The sequence below is a fragment of the Hippocampus zosterae genome, chromosome 7 (genome assembly GCF_025434085.1).
Source record: "Hippocampus zosterae strain Florida chromosome 7, ASM2543408v3, whole genome shotgun sequence".
Lineage (NCBI taxonomy): Eukaryota > Metazoa > Chordata > Actinopteri > Syngnathiformes > Syngnathidae > Hippocampus > Hippocampus zosterae.
In genome coordinates this window covers 8,463,926-8,483,728 of record NC_067457.1, presented here as the reverse complement: position 1 = coordinate 8,483,728, position 19,803 = coordinate 8,463,926, and the positions used below count along the sequence as shown (strand labels likewise).

General features: G+C 43.0%; 1 protein-coding gene across 1 annotated transcript; it reads left to right on the top strand.

The window, feature by feature from the left end:
• Positions 1-1,307: 1,307 nt before the first annotated feature.
• hs3st3l (heparan sulfate (glucosamine) 3-O-sulfotransferase 3-like) lies at positions 1,308-19,772 on the top strand. Its single transcript, XM_052071234.1, has 3 exons — positions 1,308-2,148; positions 14,969-15,198; positions 17,696-19,772. Exons 1-3 carry the CDS (start codon positions 1,691-1,693, stop codon positions 18,082-18,084), a joined length of 1,077 nt encoding a protein of 358 aa, XP_051927194.1. The 5' UTR covers positions 1,308-1,690; the 3' UTR covers positions 18,085-19,772.
• Positions 19,773-19,803: the final 31 nt, after the last annotated feature.

The following is a 19,803-nucleotide window of genomic DNA, read 5'->3' as shown; positions in this document are numbered from 1 at the left end:
TATACAGCGCAGGTGTCAAACTCAAGGTCCAGGGGGCCAGATCCGGTCCTCCACATCATTTTATGTGGCCCGCGAAAGCAAATCAAGTGTATCAACTTCCACGATCGTCGCGAAAACCTGAACCAAAATGTCAAATTGTCATGTAAGATAAACAACGTTGAGATTTCGCAATAGTTTTAAGTCGTTCACACTCATTGAACAATAATTGAACCCCCCCACACACAATTTATATATACATATATTTAAACATATACAGTATGTATATATATGTAGTTGACTGATTTTAAAATGAGTCATCAAATATTTTTTGGTGTGTGTACAAGACTATGATGTGATCTTTAAACATTTATTCAGTTTCACTATTGTAACGGTCCTCCAAGGGAAGACGTAACTTCAAAGTGGCCCGTGACAAAAATGAGTTTGACACCCCTGAATACAAGAAGTCTATAAAAATGCACTTAGCCATGACAGAGTACAGCGCAGTAGGCCGAAACTCACATCTGCAGATGCGAGCTCGGTTACAGAAAGAATTACACTTGTAAATCAAGATATACACAACAGCCAAAAGCCACATCTCAGCCTCGTTGTGGCAAGTGGTACATCAAACTAATTCAAAATGCCGTTTGAAAATTTACTAGTGTCCTCTGTGTGTTTTTGGCGGTTATTTTTTTCCAACAAAACACATTTTTAATTGTTTATAAGTTGTTGTTAGCGGCCCGGTGGTCGACTGGTTAGCGTGTCGACCTCACGGTGCAGAGGTCGCGGGTTTGAGTTTGCATGTTCTCCCCGTGCTTGCGTGGGTTTTCTCTGGGTACTTTGGTTTCCTTGCACATTCTAAAAACATGCATGACAGGCTTGATTGAACACTCCAAATTGTCCTTAGGTGTGAATGTGAGCACGGGTGGTTGTTCGCAATGGGCTGGCAACTGGTTCAGGGTGTCCCCCGCCTACTGCCCGAGGACAGCTGGGACAGGCTCCAGCACCCCCCCCCCCCCCCCCCCCCGCCGTGACCCATGTGAGGATAAAGCGAATCAGAAAATGGATGGATTGATAAGTTGTTGTTTAAAAATGCTCATAAACCTCGAATGTGCATTTAACAAAACAAAACAAAACAAAACAAAACAAAACAAAACAAAACAAAACAAAACTAGTGTTGGCTCACCAATCTTGGTTCAAATAAATACATAAATGACCTGGTGAGTACAGTGGGTGTGAGGGGGTGGGGAGTGCATTGAATATGTTCTATATAATGTGTGTTATTTTGGGACACCTTGGTTCCATTATGTTGCATTGAGAGAGAGAGAGAGAGAGAGAGAGAGAGAGAGAGAGAGAGAGAGAGAGAGAGAGAGAGAGATCCCCTTGAGATAAACCATGCTGGAGAGTTGCAGAGTAATTCCGCGCAGGGGGATAGAGCACCGAACACTCTGCCGGTTTCGAATTTATGATTAAGGTTTACTGGTCACCCCAGGGGGTCTCGAGTCCTCTATGCGAAAGTAAATCAAGTTTGAGAAAGCGACAAATTTCGTGTGAGTGACTAATTGATGCGTACCGGACGCGGACCGGATGGGAGCGCACAAGACGAGACACCCTGAAAGAGTTTTTTTTAAAATCTCATCGGAGCGTGAATATGCCGGGATGTGAGCCGAACGCGAGGTAGAATGGCCTCTCATCCTACATGGATCTCTGAGGGATGGCAGCTTTTTGCACTCATCATCACCATCTTCCAAACGCGGACTTGCGGAGACTTTTCCACCGGCTCACCATCGCGTCTTCTCTGAGTATCCTCTGCTTCTCCCTGGTTTACCTCCTCGCCGGATGCTGCCAGTCCGGACTGGTGGAGAACTCTGACAGCAAGCCAAACGCGTTCGGGTTCCTCACGCCGGGATGGCCGTACGAGAGGAACGTCACCGGGGTGGGCGCGTCAGTGGGCGATGGTGCGTTCGCGGCTCAAGGCGGGATGGAGTCGAACAGCTCTGGGAAAGAATGGACGGCCACTCGCAGGTTACCCCAAGCTCTGATCATCGGGGTTAAGAAGGGAGGAACGAGAGCTCTGCTGGAGTTTCTGCGGCTCCATCCTGACATCCGGGCTCTTGGTTCCGAACCGCACTTCTTTGACCGGCATTACGCACGCGGACTGGACTGGTACAGGTATGCTCTCAGCAACTTATTCTGGAGTTTCAAAGGGACTAGTATTTTATTCCTATGACATTTTAATAAAGCATAACTGCAGTTGAAAAGTTATGACATTATTACATGATATGTGAAATTAAATTTAACACTTCATTTTAGGAGTCGCGTACGTTTTATTCATATTCATACATAGGCTTCATACGTTCACATTTTACCCCCCCCCAAAAATAAAAAATCCCTCAGGGGAATATCAATTTGCACTCTGTTGCACATGCAAGGTGCCGAGTTGTACGAATGAAATTCATCCCGTGACCATACTTGTAACTCAAACATTAATTGCTTGAGTTAATTAATTTAACTCAAGCAATTAATTGCTTAGGCACAGCATCCTCAACAATTAACAAAACCATGTAGTGTATTTTGTTCTAATGAGGAAAATAGCACTCGATAACATTCTACCTTATATAAATGCAGCCCGTAAGTAACGGAATTACTTCGTCACATTGCAGCTTCTCCTGGTGCTTATGACCGGACCACCGGGGGCACTATAATACAGTCATGCAGACACAAAACAAGTTTTAAGCTTACTCACTCTATTTTAAGTGAGTCAGGAAGTTGCTGTAATGTTAGTAATTTTTCACAGAGGATAAATAATATATGCTTGTGACTGTTATTTTGTGCCTTGACTGTCATGACTATCGATGCTATTGGTTTGCCCATCTATGGGATTGCGCGTTAGTTTTATACTAGTAGAAGGCAACATTTGCGTGGTTGCACAGCATAATTCTTTTTGTTTTATGTTTCGTTTGACAGTGAACCATTTTTGGTAGAATTATCCACGACTGCTTCTTATAGTGATGTTTTTGTTAAAATATACCCACGCATTTATCCATCCTAAATGGAATGGAACCCGAATTGATATAATTTTAGCTCATTATAACAACAAAGCCAACGATTCGTTTCTAACTTAGATTACTTTCTTGTTATTGTATGACTACCATGCAACCCAAAGTTGCACTCAAATTGGAATTGGCCCTATCGTTTATCACTAACCTACGCTAACTCTGCATTTAAGTCATAATTACAGTAAATATTTGAATGAAACACACACGTCTAGGCCCAAAAATATAAAACAAATTAATTAGAAGGTATGAACGTCACTCAGCTCGCCTTCTTGCGCTGCGTGACGACGTATTCTTACGCCGTTGCGCAAACTAGTTCATTGCGTGCCATTGGGAAACTCAAAATGTCATCTGCCTCGTCCCGCTGTACTGTACACATCGCTTCATCATAAAAGTCAAGTATCATAATGAAAATGTGTTTGTATCGTCTTGTGGCGTTAAATGCTAAGCTGTCCATATAGTTTGGACGTGGTTCCTGTCATCATGGGATTTCTGTCATGGGCACCAATTAGCAGCCTTTCGGTTTCCTCACTTTTGTGTTTACATACCAAAACCTCTCGTTGCAGCTATTCCGCCGAGGTTTAGGTGATAGTCAAAGGAACGGTGCCATCTGGCTCCACCAATCTGTCCGTGTTTGTGTTCGTCCGTGTGTCCGTGTAAACCAGGGTGAGAGCAACGCCCGAAGGATGAGTCCTCAGAGCTGCAGAGTAATCATCTCTGGAGCCCGAGCCAGATGTTACTGTTATCATGTGGCTCTGTTCTCAGCCTGTTCCATCAAAACTTCCGATCCTCACTGCGCACACGCACGCACACACTAAAAACAAGGAGGCGGTGGATCTGTGCAGTGAAATATTGCCTCTGAGTAAACTAAATATTACCTCTAAGCGGAATCTCACATTGATGGCTTCCGTTTCTTTAAAAAATTGTGCATATTGCACAATGAGTACACATAAAGCCCGCATAAATATGATCCCAATATGGCAGATTAAAACTGTAGCCAAATCTGGACTATGTCATGAAATGCTAACCAGCTTACCGTATATTGCTGAGGCTCAATATTGGCATTGGCTCAATTATGTCAGCGGCAGCCTAACTTGATACACACACACACACACACACACACACACACACGATAAGGCACGTCAAGTTTTTCCACATAGTATCCGACTAAACAACGGTGGATGTGGAAAGTACTGTATATGTTTGTGAGCTTCCTGTTTGGGAAAATGTGTCTGTGAGAAAGCCATTTGGAATTTAGATGGATTGTGTTGTAATACTGGAGCGAGCTCCCGCAAAAACTTCTCCCACATCTAGTTTCTTTGCCCATAATTTGGAAGCTAGGCTGGGCAAAGATTAGCAATTTTCCAGTGACGGAATGTACAGTCATTTAAGAATTGTAGTTTAATTTAGTTTACTACTCAATACTTAGTTACCGCCTTTTTTTTAAATCTTGCAGTCGACAAACACTATACATGAAAACTAAAACTAAAACTAATAAAAACTAACAAGGCTGCTCTGAAAACCAATTAAAATGAACTTAATTTAAAAAACAAAAGTCAAAATGAGATTTAAAAAAAACAAACAATGAAAAATCTAAAACTCAACCACTGATTGTTTATGACATTTTATTCTCCAACCAGGAGAATTTTTTATGATGCCACCATGCTTTCTTGTCACGTTTTGCACCTGTGTGCTCATTCATGCACCGTTTCAACCTGCAGGTACCCGATTACCATTCAATTGAAATTTCACTGTACTTTTTGAAGTGAGGAGTAAGTCAGCGTCAGCATGTGTCATTATCAAGACAACTGTCTGTCGTGACCGCATTTTATTTTTTATTTTTTTGTCAGTGAACCGCGTCAAGAAAAATCAATCTCAAATAATGATTAGAAAATTGCCACATGTGCCTGTTTTCAAGTCGGGAGCATTGCCAATACGATTTTTGACCATTTAAGGCAGCCAATAGGTCGATGAACTGGTCGCAAATAATTGTACCGGCTGATTGCATACTTAAAAAATAAACAAAGAAAAAAAACACACATTTGCCAAAATGCTTTTCCAAAATGTTTTGTCACTCGATCTTTACAGCACTGTACTTTTTTTTTTTTGAGTCAGTAACCGCAATGCTGTAGAATGTAAATAGTGATGTAGATTAGAGAAGTATTCTTAAAAAAAAAACACGTTAGCACTGTTGCCTTTACTTCAGCCTTTCTGTGTGTGTGGAAAATGTCACATCAGGTGATTGTGAGTGTCACACCAGATTGTCACCTATCCCTGCGGGGCCAGATGGGGCTCACGGCATGTCAAGCCACTTGACATCGCTGTCAGGACTGTCAATTGATCTCTGTCTTCAGGTCACCATACAATGGGAGTTAATGATGTGCTCACACTACTTCATTAACAAATACTGCACACCGAGAGTACACACAGAACAAGGGGGTCAAGGAAGGGAATAGAATTGTTACTTTTCGTGGGGCCAGGATGGGAAGTAGGATGATACATATGCTTGACGGAGTGATACATAAAGTTGATTAAATTATGACGGAAATGAGGCAACGGTGCACTGTGGCTCCTGCTCGAGGCAGAGCTCCGAGGAATACACTGTGGTTCATTAGTCTACCATTTTGTTTTACTTACATTGTCGCGTAATTTGCTCAAATAGTTCCCCTAGTTGTTCTGAGCCCACATTGTTTTCTATTTCTTTATTAAAGTGACGTTTTTGACATCTAAAACTTTTTATATGTTGAGTTAATTAGCAAACGTTTGTTACGCAGATTGTTGTCCGGGGCTGAGTGTGACTTCACCTTTTCTCTATCACATGCTGTGTGGCAACTAATGTTTCTTTTCAGTTTGAAAAGCCGAACAATGTTCAAGAACAGATTGTATTCAAACATATAAGAAAAACCCAAATTGGGAGGCTAGTTTCCACCAAGTAGTACATGTGTCACATTGACAAAACTTGTCTGTGATGGGTATGATACCATTTTGTGGTGATATTTAATTATGCCACATTACCGTTGTTTGATTTCAATGTTACAGTTGCATCTCAGTAAGTATGACTATCGTGGAAAATAAATGTTTTTTCTTTCAATGAGTTTCCGTGGTATTCATTCATTCATTCATTCATCTTCCGAACCGCTTGATCCTCACTAGGGTCGCGGGGGGTGCTGGAGCCTATCCCAGCTGTCTCCGGGCAGTAGGCGGGGTACACCCTGAATCGGTTGCCAGCCAATCGCAGGGCACACAGAGACGAACAACCAACCACGCTCACACTCACACCTAGGGACAATTTAGAGTGTTCAATCTGCCTGCCACGCATGTTTTTGGAATGTGGGAGGAAACCGGAGCACCCGGAGAAAACCCACGCAGAACATGCAAACTCCACACAGGGAGGCCGGAGCTGGAATCGAACCCGGCACCTCCGCACTTTGAAGCCTGACGTGCTAACCACTGGACTACCGGGCCGCCCAGTTTCCGTGGTTTATCTCAAAAAGTGAAGGTGTCATATTGATGCTTTCCAAAAGAATCCCGACCTAATTTCGGTTTGAATTCATTTTCATTGATTGTTATGTGGTGGCATGGTGTTGGACTGGTTAGGACACCGGCCTCACAGTGCAGAGGTGCAGGGTTTCAGTCCGGCTTCCTGTATGGAGTTTGCATGTTCTTCCCGTGCCTGTGTGGCTTTTCTCCGGGTACTCTAGTTTCCTCCCACATTCCAAAAACACTCAAGGCAGGTTAATGGAACACTTTAAATTGCCCCTTGGTGTGATTGTGAATGCATTTGGTTTGTTCGTCTATGTGTGCCCTGCAATTGGCTTGCAACCCGTTCAGGATGTCCCCTGCCTACTGCCCAAAGACAGCTGGGATAGGCTCCAGCACACCCGGCAATGAGGATAAACGGATTTGAAAATGGATGGATGAATGGATGCTTGTTATGTAATATTCAAACTTCATGAGATGGTAAATTTGGGTTTTTCATTCTCTGTAAAATTCTAATAATCAAATTCATGTACATAAAATAACTCAGGAATTGTTTCGCTCTGTGCGTAATTCACTTTTAGATCGATTTCGCTTTTGAACTGAGTTACTACGCTTGTATAGCTGTACTTTCGAACCACCAATCACAGCGATGCAAATGGGCAGTGGGATCAGCTAAATCTTCATCAGACCCGCCCTGAAGCAGCCTTTAGCTTCACAGGGGCCATTGAGATCAGAATCCCAAAAGATAAATGCAGTAATGGTATTTGAAGGGAGATTGGATCAAGGAAAGCAGCGTGATAAACCCTGAGATGGCTTCGAAGTTTCCTGAGTAGTGTGTTGCGTGGGATCGATACCTCTACCTCCTCTCCCTGACCTTGGGTTCACTCCAGCATTAGAGAGCTTTACATTGGTCAGCTCAGCTTCTCTTACAATTAGCAGGAAGCTTTATCCTGCAGCGGGATTATCTCAAACACAAGGGGTCATGTTACACACAGCTCTTCCAACCCCCAGTAGCTACGAAAGCCTCCATTAAAAATTGCTTGGTTGAAAATTGAAAAACATTTGACTCTCGATGTTTGGTTTGCTGATGGATTCCGTCCGGGCAGAAGTGAATGGAGTGAGAGATGAATTGCAGGGAGGAGAGATTCAAAGATGGGTTGGACTTGAGGTTGAAGGGTGACTACTGTTAGTGCAACTTTGCACATCTGGACCGACCTCTGTTTCAACCCTGGAGATTGTGATAAGGGCTAGCATCACATGCTCGCGCGAGTGTGTGTGTGCGCATTTGTGTGTAAAGGCTGATTTCTTCAGATTTTATCATAGACTGGAGACACTTTTGCCCTCCAGACAGCGGGTCTGCTTGTACATATTTATTTTCAGTTCTCGCGGTTCACTCTGATTTATCAATGTTATTGACCGTGGCGTACTGGCAAAGCTTGGGAGGTTGTTTTCATGCAAGTCTCAATGTCAACCTAAATGAACAAGAATAAAAGACAAACAAAAGGAGACGGGATCATAAAACTGTAAATATGACATCACTAATGATGTCATGAACCCTTTCAGGGACAGCGGTTACGACAGTGGACAGTTTATCATCCATCCATCCATCCATCCATTTTCTGATCCGCTTCATCCTCACAAGGGTCGCAGTGTATGCTGGAGCCTATCCCAGCTGTCTTCGGGCAGTAGGCGGAGGACACCCTGAACCGGTCGCCAGCCAATTGCAGGGCACACAGAGACAAACAACCATCCACGCTCACACTCACACCTCGGGACAATTTTGAGTGTTCACAATCAGCCTGCCATGCATGTTTTTGGAATGTGGGAGGAAACCGGCGTACCCAGAGAAAACCCACACAGGCACAGGGAGAACATGCAAACTTCACACAGGAAGGCTGGAGCTACACTGTGAGGTCGACATACCAACCACTCGATCACCACTTATCATGCAGGTTGTCATTATTGGTGTATGAAAGGGTTAAGATGATGTCCATACGTGCTTCAGGAATTCCATCCCGGATTGCTGGACGTAAGCTTCAAAGCCTCGGTAGATTTTGACCGGCCATTAGCAGGAACTACATCCTCAGATAGGCCTTTTTCAGGATTGGGGTTGATGTTGGCTCTGAGGGACCTGATGCGGCAAGTACTTGAAGGTCTTGATAGTTGACGCAGAGCTTTTGGACATGCAGCCGTGAAGTAGGATATTTTATGAAGTCCGCAATCATCTCTTGAGACTTGAACATGTTCTGCACCAAGTTGTGTTGGCCGCCAGCTGCTCCACTTCCTGTCAATGATGAGGACGATGACTGTGTGATGTTGTTTCTCCAGCCTTATTACACCTGCTGCGCCCTGACGCTGTCGATCCGCTGCCAGGGGACCCACTGAGCTGACGAAGCTTGGAGGAGAGGAGTTCTGGAATAATGTATTGAATACAGAGAAGGATTCTTGCGTAGGTCCCTGCGCCAATAAGGTGTTCCAGGATGAAATGCCCATGCTTTTATCTCCAGTCGACTTGATTGTAGTAATTGTCTTCTGGCATGGACTCCCTCAAAAGAGCATCAAACAGCTGCAGCTCATCCAGAGCACTACAGCTCGGGATCTGAATCCATTAACCCTTTCGTGCACCCTGTAACCTGATAACACGATAAGCTGTCCACTGTAGTAACCACTGTTCCTCAAAGGGTTAAATAAAATCAATCGGCTGGCCACCATTTCAGGGTGTACCCTGGGTCTAGTTTCCGAGACTCTGAAACGCATGTCATCAAGATCATCCCCATGACAAACGGGAAGACGAAAAATGACTCATTCTTTGCCGAATCATCTGCTCCAATGATCCTGATCCATCTGCAATTCATAATGCACTCATTAAGGGAGGCCGTCCGTGGCTTTGTGCCACCGTGACACAGCGCATGGTGATACTTGTGTTTTTGTGTGCCTACAATGGCATGTAATTGCCATGCAAATCAAAGAAGAATGCCCGCCACAACAGTCGATGTTCTGCATGATTCAGTGGGCGGGTACAAAACATCATGAAAGAGATGAATGCCGACTCAAGTTTTCCCAACTTGAAGCATTCGAAATTTTTTTTTGCTCTGCTTGTCTTGTTTTTAAACAGGGAGGAAATCGTATAAACCGACTTGGCTTTCAGTCTGTGCTTTTGTTTATTTTGTGATTAACTGGGGTTCAGGTGTAGTTGGTCCAGGATCTGTTTTGGAGGCGATCGTCACGAGGGCCCAGACGGGTGGGGCAGCTCGGCTCTCATTAAGACCGTCCCTCGAGACCCTGGGCACCTCTATGATGGATTTCTCTTGGAAGTGGACAGGGCACAGCCACAATAGACCGACCCCTTAAATGGTCCCCCATACAGAGGCGATGAGAGGCCTCCTCATAACACAGTCATGCATACAGACTCATTTTCAAACACTCAAATTTGTCTCATAAATAACGCAGCCAATGCCCTTTTTCTCTCCTTGGATCACAAAATATGTAAATGTTGACATATCTGATCCAGCAAAGTCTAGTACCCACAATACATTGCTGCATCTTCCATCTGGGGAACATTTCACATTTGCGAACACACACTGCATGACACAGCATGCTACTGATGGGGCTCTAGAGGGTCCTGACATCCCCTTTTTCCACCTGCCACTCTTGTTCCCAGCTGAGACCCACTGCTGAATTATTATCCACAGTCTAATTCTCCGTCGCCTCGTATTCACACCTCCTTGTCAATCACACCATCGTCCTAGTGGGCAACATAGTTACTCTAAGGCCCCCTACGAAAAGATCAATAGCCAGCGGCTTTGGCGAGTCTCGCGTATCAATCCACCGGGGAGTCTCGGTGAAGTATTGCGAAATTGCGAACTAAAGAGAGCTTCCTCAAAGGCAAACAGAGGCTTTATGATAAACTGCTGGCTAATCCCTCTGTTCATCATATTGGATACAATACAATACAATACAATACATGCTGATTTATATAGCGCTTTCACAACAGCGGCAGATGTAACAAAGCGCTTTACAAAACAGTTAACATAAGGTAAAATAATAAACACATAAACAATAATAAACATCAGTGGATGTTTGATCTTTCGTTCAAAGTGCCAATTAATTCCGTTAAAAGTCAGATTGCTTTTATCAGGAATTTCTCTGTCACATGTTACCAGCTGGTTGTTACAAAGGAGAAAAAAAAAGTGTAAATTTGTAAAAATAGGTTTGGGGGAATTTTGACTGGGTCACTTTGACCTGATTTTTTTTTTATAAATACTACAACATGAAAATGAAATAACAGACAGTCACTTCTCAACCTTCTTATAGGAAAATACACCTTCCCACTATTCTGTTGATACATAACAGTCATAGCAGTTGATTCTCTTTCAAAGAAAAAATTGAAAAGGACATAGGTGAGTTACATGTTTGAAATCCAAGCCAATGATGTGGTTAAGATGATTTAAACATGGATGGCAACTTTTCAGAAGCAGAAAAAATAATTCGAGGTATTGCTTTCTCATGAATTGCCAGGCAGTTCTCCCCTTTTCCTCTCCATATAATGTGTAGTCTCCTCAGCCAACTTCTAAAACCTGTCCGCACTTATGCCAAATACCGTGTTTCATGCACTATAAGGCGCTTCGGATTATTAGGCGCACCTTCAATGAATGGCCTATTTTAAAACTGCTTTCGTAAATCGCACGCAATGCATAATAAGGCACACAGAATAGAAATGACAATAGTGGCTGCGGTTGCGCTTAGCATCCACTAAATGGAGCTACGCCAAAGGGAATATAATGCAATACTAATGTCACGTTACGCACGAAGCAGGAAAAGGAACTGCTTTGTACATAACAGAGCAAACGAGAATAAGTGGATCCCCGAAATAGCAGACACCAACAAGGACTTCGTCCAAAAGATAATATTTATTATAAACAAAAACTCCGCCTAATAAACAACAGAAAACACTGGTAAAAACGAGAACGAGAGGAAATAATGGAACGCGACAACGCGATTAAACAGTTACTAGTTCACGTATGCGCTTAGAATAATCCCCATGGGAAGAAGAAAATGTAACCAACAGCAATTGAATTCAAATAATGTTTACGAACATGGGCAACAGCAGTGGCACGGCATACAATACTCTGGCAATAAGTCGACCGCCGGAGAGCCTAGATATAGCAGGTGCAATCACCGACAAATAGGTAACAGGAGTGCAGGCGGCAGAAATGAACGCCCGCAAACTGCTGCCAAATACGGAACATGAAATACAGTACAATTCAGTTTTATTTATTTAGAGCCTTCACAACCCCTGAAGCTGTAACAAAGTGCTTTACAGTACTTTTAAAATACTACGTTTGTATTTGTACTTTTAAAATACAAATATTGATCCATTTGTAGCTCCCTCAGGATGTAGCATGACGCTACATCAAATACGGGGTTTATTCCTTAGCGACCCGTGAGAACTGGTCACAAACACATGAAACATATAAATGAAAGACAAAAGTTATGAAGACAATTGAGGCACACAAAGCTCATGGACTCACATCCACAAAGGGCTAAATATCCGGAGAACGAATTCTCTATTTAGCTTGCTAGCTTTAGCTTGTCCCCTTCTTCCTTCATTTATTCAGTAGTTAACTTGTTTCATTATGGCTGCGCAGGACTCACAAAGTAATTGTCTGTTGGAGCGTTTGTTGGTGACTGCACATGTCAATTAGTGTCGGGCAGAATCCTTTTACATTACAATTGGTTCCTGTTAATAATTACCACTGGATGGCATAGGAACACTAACAGGGAAACAATTCAATCGGGAATATAAAGAGACTGTGACACCAGATATAAGGCGTATCGGATTATAGGGCGCACTGTCGACTTTTGGGAAAATTGAATGCTTTTAGGTGCACTTTATAGTGCGGAAAATATGGTTGATGCAAATCCAGTCAACCTGAACTCTTCTAATGGGTGCCATCACTTTGTATTTTATCACAACAACCAATAATTGAACTGCACAATCATGGCTTGCGTCCATTCTTATGATTGGAAGAGGACTGCATTATGTCTCACTGAGCATCACAACGCCACAGTGGTCCCATTGAAAGAAATGAGAGGGGCAGTAGTCCAGGCCTCCGATTCAGGCAACCCAACGCATGAATAGAAAGGTTCCGATTTTCCATTTTGAGACAAACGCTCATCCAATCCAAGTGGAACGAGGCACACACGTATCAATAATTCGAATTTTTTTCTCCCTCTCTTCTGACTAGCTGTTACTGTAGTTGATGAGCTACCCCTGCACACTCCGGTTATACCCTCAGTACTATCTGTCACATTTCAAAAATTTTGCACTTTTTATTTGTACTAGTTTGGGTACACTGAAAAAAAAAATCTTATTCCGTCAATCGGTTGCATGAAATAAAATCATCTGGATCCAGACACGTTTTCGAAGTAGACTACGAATCACAGTGTAAATAACGATGGAATATAATCATCCTATTATTTGGTACTGATGTATAACAATCCACTACAGTAGGTGGCAGTGGCACTGTCATTGTCAGAGTGTGTGCAGGTTAGGTCCTCTGCAGAGGTGCCCTTACAACATTTTTTGTAGACAAATGTTACTATTTATAGTTGCGACAGAGAGTAGGGTGCGTGTGAAATATCGTCTTCTTCCTGGGTAGGGGGCGAGGGGTGGGCGAAGCAAAAGTAATCATTGAGAAACATTGCCTCTCTGTTCATGGTTGTGTTTTTTTGTTATTGTAAATTGTCCTTGGGTGTCTTGAAAGGTGCTTATAAATAAAATGTATTATTATTATTATATTATTATTATTATGGTTACAGGATTTTTGTCAGTCGATCAGTCTGTCTGGCCAATCCTGATAAAATGACACATCATCTTTTTTTAACGTGTTCTTGAGGGCACTAATTAGTCTTTGTGTTAAGGTAATGACATGGTGGAGGCGACGTGGGGAGGGGCTGCTCTTGGCTTCTGGCTATGTACAGACAGATTGCTAATGGGGATGTTTTTGTATCTGGGGCCATCATTCCTGCATCCGTCACCCAAGGCTCAAAACACTCTCATGCACACAAACATGAATTCATACACACTACCGTCCAGCGTCTGATAGCCAAACATTAGGATGTGTATTTTCAGAAAATGAAATTGCAGAAACCAGAGGTTTGCTTGAAAAATGGCTGACTGCGTGATTTTAAAATCTGTATACATAATGTATCCGTGAGGGCGTGCAGACTGTAAGGCTCCTGCTGCTCAGGCTACCGAGAGGACAAAGGAAGTCTGCAGTCTGCGTGTCTCATTCAGATCCGATGAAATGTATTCACTGTGTGTGTGGGTGTGTATGTCAGATTCATGAACAGATTGGGGAGGTGACACTATTGATGGCTTCTTTAGTTACCAGCACATATGAAACCTTTGCCGATAAAAGTTGCACGACGGAACATCCAGATCTATTCGTGTCCCTCATGTGTCCTTCTTCTACTTTTGGGATATATAAATCTTCAGTTACTCATGACTGTGTCTCTGGTAATAGAGGATTGGATAAAAATAACACCGCATCACATATGTATTTAATATTTGCAGTATGTTTATTTTCTTTTCTTGCCATACATTTTCCAGGCCAGATTGTTATAATAAAATCACGAGCAACTAAGATAAATAAATGTTCCTTCCTGTGTGGAATTTAGATGTACATAGTTAAATCCCTGAGGAACACCATTTTTTTTTCTTTCTCCCCATTGATGACTGATCATGCGTCAATGATTTCCTTGTTATCACTGGCATTTTTTCCAGTTGTGTCTTCAGGTTCTAGCTCAATAAAAGGAATCCAATAACACTCCGGCCGTGGGCAATAAGTAATCGATCATGTCGAGTCAATCACACAATAATTATAGAACTTTGTCAATAACTGACATCAGGGGTATTGCTATACAACTAAGCACATTCATCACTGTTTCAAAAGAGATACAATAAGACATACTGATTCAGTGTATGATTCTGCTTGGTCAGGTGGTCAGGTGTGCGTGGCAGGTGTGGCGGCAGATGTCTCCGTCTGGTCCTGTGGGGCCTCTTGAGTCATTTCTCTCGAAAAGAGTCCCATCTGCTGGCCTTTGAGCTTGACTATCGACAAGCGCATAGTTTGACATTCAGTCAAATATACCATCCACATTTGTGTGGTGACTGTTCCCAATGTTAGTGAAATAACATTGTCAGAGCCAAGAGTTGCACGTGCCTGTCGAAATACAGCAAAGATCGGGGGAGAGTAGATTGTTTGGCTTTGTCTTAAATAATTACCACATAAAGATCGGTGTGAAGACAAACATTTGTGGTTTAGGCAAAACAATTTGACACTGACGCTGAATAAATATTTATATATGGAACAAATTTATGGAATAAACCTTATTTAGGCAGCATTTGATTTGGCGACTCTCGTCACAACATAGTCTAATCTGTTTTGCAGGAGTATGATGCCCAAAGCGCTGAATGGCCAGATCGTAATGGAGAAGACACCGCGCTACTTTGTTACCATTGAAACACCAGCGAGAGTCCACGCGATGTCACAAGAGGTGAAACTGATCGTGGTCGTGCGAGACCCGGTGACCCGAGCTATATCCGACTACACACAAATCATCTCCAAGACGCCTGACATCCCTTCTTTTGAGAGCCTCGCCTTCAAGAATCGTACCACAGGTGAGACTCTAATAGCTCAGCCTCAGTTTTGGTGCAGTGGTAGTTTCTCCATCGTGACCAAGTCGAACTGTCCTTGGTCAAGGCACTGAACCCCAACTCAGTTTGGTCCTGCATCATCAATGTGTGAATAACTTGTTATTTTATAATCATATATCGTATTTTCTGCACTATAAGGCACTTCGGATTATAAGGCGCACCTTCAATGAATGGTCTATTTTAAAACTGTTTTCATATATAGGGCGCACCGCATTACAAGGCGCATAGAATAGAAGCTACATGCATCCAATAGAGGGGTAGACTTGTGATATGATGAGAAAAAAAAGATAATGGCCATTCTGCTTGTCACATTGCATGGGTGGTGGTGGACCTCAAAAAGCAGGCAGGAGAGAGGAGCGGGGTGTATTTGAAGAAGTGTATTTATAAAACATCCATCCATCCATTTTCCGAACCGCTTGATCCTCACTAAGGTCGCGGGGGGCACTGGAGCCTATCCCAGCTGTCTTCGGGCAGTGGGCGGGGGACACCCTGAATCGGTTGCCAGCCAATCGCAGATTTATAAAACACAGAAAACTAAATCCCAAGCAAACAAAGTCCAAAGTAGCAAACAAAAATCATGACTGAAGATAAAACATAACAGCAACCAAAACATGACTGAAACAAACCTGATTGCAGCAAACAAACAAACATGACAGTAGCAAGAAGCAACAATGACCCGACACTGAGTGTTCGGGCTGGGAGTCCTTTTAATGCCTTAATTACCTATGACCAACAGGTGTGCAGTTGCCGGGGGAGCCCTGCTGTGCCACCTGGTGGTCCCTAAACCAAATCATGACACTGCTGATGTAAAGGGCTGTGTCTAATAGCTATTTTTATAATGGGTGACAAATTATTTGAATTGTCTGTCCTTTCTATAACATTGCTTATTCCTTGTATGTACAAGTAGCTTGCCTACAAGACAATGCAATATATAATTGCTGATGCAGTATTGTTGTGCTTTCATAAGAGCTGCAACTGTGACAAAGTTTTTTTTTTTTTTTTTCCAAGATGGCGCCCGAGTAGGCAGCCTTCGGCAAGTGCTCTTCAAGAGCCTTGCTTTTTTGTTCTTTTTTGCTGTTTTTGTCTTTTGTTTTGTCACATGTTGTTTGTTGTTTGATCGTGTGGACCTGATATGGACTGTTTTCAGCGCTTTTTGGCCACGACATTCGTCAAAGGAGCAGTATCTGTGCTTGGTGGTTGCGCCTTCTCGGCAGCACGCCTGTACCAGCGCAGATTTTGATTGGGACGAATGTCGGCGCCATTGACTGTCGGTGCTGGACAGACCTGGGGCGCTTGTGTTTTTTGCGCCAGTAATGGGCAGCATTTTTCACAACCCCGATTTGTTCAGTGGCTATGTCAGCGCTGTTGGACAGTTGGCGTCGGTGCGGCTGGATGGATGGCCGCTGAAGTTGAGGATGAGGAGAGAGGAGCGTTGGCGAAGAGCACCGATGCGTATTTGGAACCGTGAGTCGCCGCTTGGAATTGAAGTGGATTTCCATGGGACAGGAGAAGTGAACCAATCTCTTTTTTCGTCAATGGATGCTACAGCTTCTTGTTGACTTTGAAACTTAGCTTGTAGCCGACGTGTGCTCATTTTGAGCATGACGTCTCTGATCCACTGGTTAAAGGACACTTTGATTCTCTCCTCTTTCATCTCAAACCGCTTCAAACAACAAAGCGTGTGACGGAAAAGTGGTTAGGACTGCACGACTGTTTGTGTTTTATGTTATGTGTTGTGTTTATTATTTTACTTTATGTTAACTGTTTTGTAAAGCGCTTTGTTACAGCTGCCGCTGTTGTGAAAGCGCTATATAAATCAGAATGTATTGTATTGTATTGTATTGTAAAGCACTTTACAGAACGGTGAACATAAAATAACAAACTACGCTCATACAGCACAACATAACAAAATATATGGACAGTCTTGCGATCGTAACCACTATTCCTGCATATGCCTTGTTGTTGGAAGCGGTTGTAGATGAAAGTGTCCTTGCATGACGTCCCACGCGTCTGCTACAAGCTAAGTTTGAAAGTAAACAAGAAGCTGTAGCATCCACTGATGAAAAAAAAAACATTGGTTCACTTCTCCTGTCCCGTGTAAATCCGCTTCAATTCCAAGCGCCGTCTCTCAGTTCCAAACACGCATCCTCGCTCCACGCGTTTCAGCATCCATCCATCTAGCCCCACCAACACAGATTGTCCAACAGCGCAGACACCTCTGCTGAACAAAACAGGGCTGTGAAAAATCACACGGGGCTGTCAAGTGGCGACAGTCAAATAGCGCCGACATTCCCCCCATCAAAATCAGTGCTGATGCACGCGTGCCGCCGAGAAGCACTCTTCTCCTTCGACAAAACCAAATATATATATACGGTTCTTGCCGCACCCCCATTCTATAAAAATATGACTTGGTGTCATTGGCAATGTTCATTTTCAGTCCTATCCTGCATCTCTGTTTCAGGTCTGATTGATGCTCAGTGGAGCCCTCTATGGATCGGCCTGTACGCCCAGCACATGGAGCGGTGGCTGGCCTGGTTCCCCCGGAGTCAAGTGCATCTGGTCAGCGGCGAAAGGCTCATCTCTGATCCAGCCGGGGAAGTGGGGAAAGTCCAGGACTTTCTGGGTCTCCAGAGGATTGTAACAGACAAACACTTCTACTTCAACAAAACAAAAGGCTTCCCTTGCCTGAAGAAACCCGAGGGGAGTAGTAAACCCCACTGCCTGGGGAAGACCAAAGGGCGGACCCATGCCTCAATCGACCCGGAAGTGATGCAGAAACTGAGGGATTTTTACAAGCCCCATAACCAGCATTTCTACCTGATGGCGGGGCAGGATTTTGGATGGCAGTGAAAATGTCAATTAGTATTTTGTTAGCAAAGTAATCATCAATTAATTGAGAAACCTTTTCTCTGAAACCCATGAATATACACCAATGCTCCTTTTCCACTGTACGGTACTTAGTCTTCTCTCTGCAACATTTCTATTGACAAAACATTTGTTGTACTACATTTGTTGTTGTTATTCAGCCGTGGTTCCAAGCACAGTGAGCATCCACCATACACGACTAGAAATGACAAAAATAAATGCACACTTATGTTTTCCTGTTGCTGCTCATTCTTCCCTTGAGGACAATTTATCTCATTTCACAACCACACACCGAAAAGTAAATACTGCGTTGCAGTTCTGGGAAAATGAAGCTTCAAATTTACTTCATGAACCAGCAAATATCCCATGATCAGAGATATCTGAAAGACTTATCCTGAATGATTATCACGTAATGTGGTCAAAGCCGAAACATTTTAAACGTTCAGTATTTCTGATCTCAAATCTTAACATTTGTGGTCAACACCGAGTTAGGCGGAGACACAGATTTGTGATTATGAGGAAAATGATCAACAGCTCATCGGAACGCGACCTGGGGATTTTGCAAATGAGACATAGTTACCATATAAGCCTATTTTATAGTTTTTTTTTTAATGCTGCGCTCTCTCTCATTTTGTATTTTTGTCGTCTGGAGGACTTGTTGGTTCTTAATCCTCACCAAGTCGATCAACACATAGGCCTGTCTACTGAGTGACATCATCCAAGTATTGTTCCCGAAAAAGAGATGCATATTTTATGTGGCAAACGTCGGAGTGCGGTGAGTGAGAGAATCTTTAAATGAGCTCGCATTTGTCTGAGTGGTTTTGTATTCTTAAATAATGAATGTGGCTAAATGGATGAAGGTGGTGGAAGTGATGGGAATCACTTGGCCCCTCGGCACGTGCCGGACTGTACGCGTGTGCGTGCTGTGGCTCGGCTCGGCACATTTGAGGGAGTGAGGAGGCCAAATAGTCTCACAAAGATGATAAACCCGTACGGGACAAGTTCAGAACGACTCTGAACTTGTTCTGACAGAACCCCATGGAGTCAAGTGAAATCATCATTCTTTGGTTGTCAGGCTTTGTGAAGCCTGCTTGTCGGGCTTTATTTCTGCATGTATTAGCACAAGTTCGAAAACCAAAAAAACAAAAACAAACCCAAGCTATTTTTAAGCATAAAAAAATGGCAATCAGTCACATTTATTGCCCTCCACCCATCTGCTGCTTGCAAGTCTCTCTGCAGCGCTTGATTTCTTTGCAAATGTAACCATATTCATTTCAATAAGTTGCTCTGTTGCACCGTATGTTGATGTATTTGAAAATAAAAACAAAGCTGTAATAGATACTTTTCGTGACCTAGAAGTGATTTTAATTCACGTCGCCGACGTTGGAATGGGCTCTGTAAACGACCCCCCCTGCCATTCTGTTATTTCAACAGGTTAGAATAAATCACAACTGCTGACTGTGACGCCCTCTTGTGGCCAAAATAGTAAACACACCTTCCAACCTATACTGTATAGCAAAAAACAAACAAACAAAAAAAATCCACACAAAATGTATCCAAAGGAAACGACACAAAAGTGCTTCATGACACAGTCCAATAAAATCGAATTTCGATTCCAACCGTGACTTAAGAAAGTTTCACATTTCTCAACTGATTCAGTACCAGCCAATTCTAGACCAAGTCTGAAAGGACGTTTAAAAACGT